Source organism: Miscanthus floridulus, chromosome 17, assembly GCF_019320115.1.
Source record: "Miscanthus floridulus cultivar M001 chromosome 17, ASM1932011v1, whole genome shotgun sequence".
Classification (NCBI taxonomy): domain Eukaryota; kingdom Viridiplantae; phylum Streptophyta; class Magnoliopsida; order Poales; family Poaceae; genus Miscanthus; species Miscanthus floridulus.
This window is the reverse complement of record NC_089596.1, coordinates 91,134,165-91,137,904: the sequence shown is the minus strand read 5'-3', so window position 1 is coordinate 91,137,904 and position 3,740 is coordinate 91,134,165. Positions and strand designations below refer to the sequence as shown.

The following is a 3,740-nucleotide window of genomic DNA, read 5'->3' as shown; positions in this document are numbered from 1 at the left end:
TGGCTCCCATTCGCTTCTGCTTCAAGCCGCTGTGGCTGCACCGTTGCACAGCTTCACCTGCTGCATGCATGCTGGATAGTAGCTTGCCCTCATGCTATAAAATTACTCTCTCCGTTGATCTTTTTGAAACCAAACTTGCATGCAGGTTAATTGTTGGTTAATGATTAGAAATTTTCACCTTTTCTAATTATAAAAAAACATCCTATCGGAACTCTGAAGTTAAGCGTGCTTGGACGAGGGTAGTACTAGGATGAGTGACCTCCCGAGAAATCCTCGTGTTGCATTTCAAAATATACACTTTTTTTTTTAAATGACCCGTAACGATTTTGGAATGCCACTGATCAAACTGACGTGACTCGGTTATCGTCGTCGCCGTCCTCTCACAGTAGTCCTTGCCCGTATCCTGCCCTTCCTCGCCACGCCGCCCGCGTACTCTGGTTCGCGATTGTCACTTCCACTTCGAACCCATCGCCTCTGCGGCTCCACGACTCCGGCAATGGCGCCCTAGGGTTGACCGTTCCATCCAATTTCCCCGCCCGCCGCAATGCAGAGCCTGTTCGTGCCGAGGCCGTCTCCTCCCTCTCCTTTGGTCAGGGTGCGCTCCGCGAGCCTGAGCTGCGGTGTCCGGTCCAGGTCGACGTCGGTGGTGCGATGCCAACTGGAAGGGGCGGCGGAGGCAAAGTTGGTGGGTTGGGCTCCTCCGGGGCCGTACACGGGGCGGGACCCGGAGGTGAAGAAGCCGGCGTGGCTGCGGCTGCGGGCGGCGCAGGGAGAGAAGTACGCGAGGCTGAGGGAGTCGCTCGGCGAGCTCAAGCTCAACACCGTCTGCGTCGAGGCCCAGTGCCCCAACATCGGAGAGGTAGCACCGAACCAAAGTTGCATATCGATATGTAGGATTCAGATTCGACGCAGTCTAGGCTGTGTTGCGGGTTCAGTACTTCAGTTGTGGGAATTTGGTTTCATTTCGTTTTGATGAATTGACGAAGGTGGTGTGCAGTGTTGGAATGGAGGTGGCGGGGCCGGCGGAGAAGGGGATGGCGTTGCGACCGCGACGATCATGCTCCTCGGCGACACCTGTACCCGGGGGTGTCGATTCGGCGCCGTGAAAACCAGCAACAAGCCTCCCCCACCGGATGCCCTAGAGCCTCTGAAGACAGCCATGGCAGTTGCGAGTTGGGGGTATCATCATCTCTGTCTGTTCTAAACGCGTTGAAGACGATGGTTATGCTGCAAATTATCTGATAGATAACGTCCTTTGCAGAGTAGACTACGTTGTGCTGACAAGTGTTGATCGGGATGACCTTCCTGATGGTGGAAGCGGCCATTTTGCTCAAACAGTCCGAGCTCTTAAGGTTTATCCCTTGATGGCAAATGGTGAACTGGTAATTCTGTGCATCTACCATGCTGAATATATTTTCTTTTTCTTTTTTCTTTTCAGGAGTTGAAGCCTGGGATATTGGTGGAGTGCCTGACTTCAGATTTTCGAGGTGACATGGGGGCAGTTTCATCTTTAGCAAACTCTGGTCTAGATGTATATGCTCACAACATTGAAACTATGGTGAGTCTGCAGAGAATAGTTAGAGATCCCCGAGCAGGGTCACGCACATCTTTATTCATTTCTGTCAGAAGATTTCCCAGTTCCTACTCTGTATGGAATCTAGAGTACAATTTTATCAATACATACTCCTAGTGATTGTGAACCCATTTAAACCTTTTTATAGTCAAGTTCTACAATACAAATCATGGATGTCTGCAAGTCCTAATTTTGAAAAACTGAAGTCCAATGATAATTATACAAAACCAAGTTTTATAAAACCAGTGAATCATTGCAATGGCATTTGGCTAAGTCTGTTTTGTTATACCTGGTTTCTACCCCCCCTGCAGATATGATCAGAGTTTAGCTCTTCTGAAACATGCAAAGATTAGCAGAGTGAGCATGGTAACAAAGTCCTCTATCATGCTTGGTCTAGGAGAGACAGATGAGGAGGTGAAGCAAACAATGGCTGACTTGAGGGCTGTCAATGTTGATATTCTGACCTTGGGACAATATTTACAGGTTTGATCTTCACCTCTCTAATATTTTTAGGAAAAAGTCTACTTAAACCCCCCGCACCTATCAACCATGGTCTACTTCACCACCCAAACTATAAAACCGTCTATTTTACCCCTTAAACTTTTCAAAACCGTCTATTTTACCCCCGGTGGTTTTCGACGGCGGTTTTGCTACAGTAAAGTGGTTTTGCTACAGTACTATGGTTTCACCTTTTTCTTTTTATTTATTTATTTTCGATGAATCTTTGAAAAATCATAGTAAATCACAGAAAAATTATAAAATGGAAAATCTAATTTTGTTGGACTCCACATGAGTAGATCTACACAATGAACATATAATATGATATGCTTTAGTACAAAATTTTTGTTGTAGTTTTAGATTAATTGGAAAATATAATTTTGTCTGTAATTAATTGGAACAATTCATAGCTGCAACTTTTGTGGTCCAATTATGGTGAAATTTTTATGGTAGGCTAATTATTGTATGCTTGAACTATAGTAAAAATTTCGTACTCATTGGACCATGTATAACTTAGTTATAGATAAATTCCAATTAATTATAGACAAAATTAGATTTTCCAATTAATCTAAAGGTACAGCAAAACCTTTGTACTAAAGCATACCACATTATATGTTAACTATGTAGATTTACTCATGTGGAGTCCAACAAAATTGAAATTTTCATTTTATGATTTTTCTATGATTTACTATGATTTTTCAAAGATTCAGCGAAAATAAATTAAAAAAGAAAAAGGTGAAACCACAGTTGCTGTAGCAAAACCACCGTCGAAAACCGCCCGGGGGGTAAAATAGACGGTTTTGAAAAGTTCAGAGGGTAAAATAGACGGTTTTATAGTTTGGGGGGTGAAGTAGACCATGGTTGATAGGTGGGGGGTTAAGTAGACTTTTTCCATATTTTTATCCTTCCTGTATTCCCCCCATTTTTCCAGCCGTTCTTGTTATAACACTGTACACTGAAAGCTCCTTGATTTTAAAGCCACTTGACAGTTAGAGAGTATGTGACTCCTGAGAAGTTTGATTTCTGGAAGGACTACGGAGAATCTTTAGGTTTTCTTTTTGTGGCTAGTGGACCTCTGGTAAGCATAACACAATTTGCTCTTTTCAAACATTTCATCTCAGATTCTCAGAAAAGGAATTCTGTGCTTTAATAGCGTTCTTGAGAAACAAATGTTTGGTGGACGTGCAACTTCTTATAGCATAGCAGTATAACATGCCATTTGGTTTTGCTGGTACGCTGTTAGCTATTCAGTACTCGCTAGCACTTACCTTTCTACTTGCTGGATGTTTTGTCAGGTTCGGTCATCGTATCGTGCAGGAGAGCTCTTTGTCCAGAATTTAGTCAGACATAAAAAGAAAGAGCTTGAATCTACTAAGTCCTAGCTATATATTTTCAGGCCACTTCTGTTCCTTAGTAGCAATTTCTACACTCAAGATTGTATTAAGGATGGTGATGCAATAACCCGTCAATTCTTCAGAGTTTATGCCATTTGCATTTGGCATCATTGACTTGTCACGTTGAACATCCTGCAATTCCTTGTTTCCTTCCGGCTTGCTTAAGACCGAGACAGCCAAAAATTTGGTTTGTATCATTTGCGGCAGATACGTCATACGTGCATGGTAAAGTGGCCAAATAATAAGACACTCTCCTTGTGTTTTTACGTTTCTTG

The 3,740-nt window shown here is 43.2% G+C and overlaps 1 protein-coding gene across 1 annotated transcript; it reads left to right on the top strand.

Moving 5' to 3' along the window:
- Nucleotides 1–346: 346 nt before the first annotated feature.
- On the top strand, nucleotides 347–3,528 carry LOC136518441 (lipoyl synthase 2, chloroplastic-like). The gene is made up of 7 exons (XM_066512099.1): nucleotides 347–859; nucleotides 998–1,179; nucleotides 1,262–1,352; nucleotides 1,439–1,596; nucleotides 1,885–2,056; nucleotides 3,050–3,149; nucleotides 3,367–3,528. Exons 1-6 carry the CDS (start codon nucleotides 545–547, stop codon nucleotides 3,062–3,064), a joined length of 933 nt encoding a protein of 310 aa, XP_066368196.1. The 5' UTR covers nucleotides 347–544; the 3' UTR covers nucleotides 3,065–3,149; nucleotides 3,367–3,528.
- The last annotated feature ends 212 nt before the right edge of the window (nucleotides 3,529–3,740 follow it).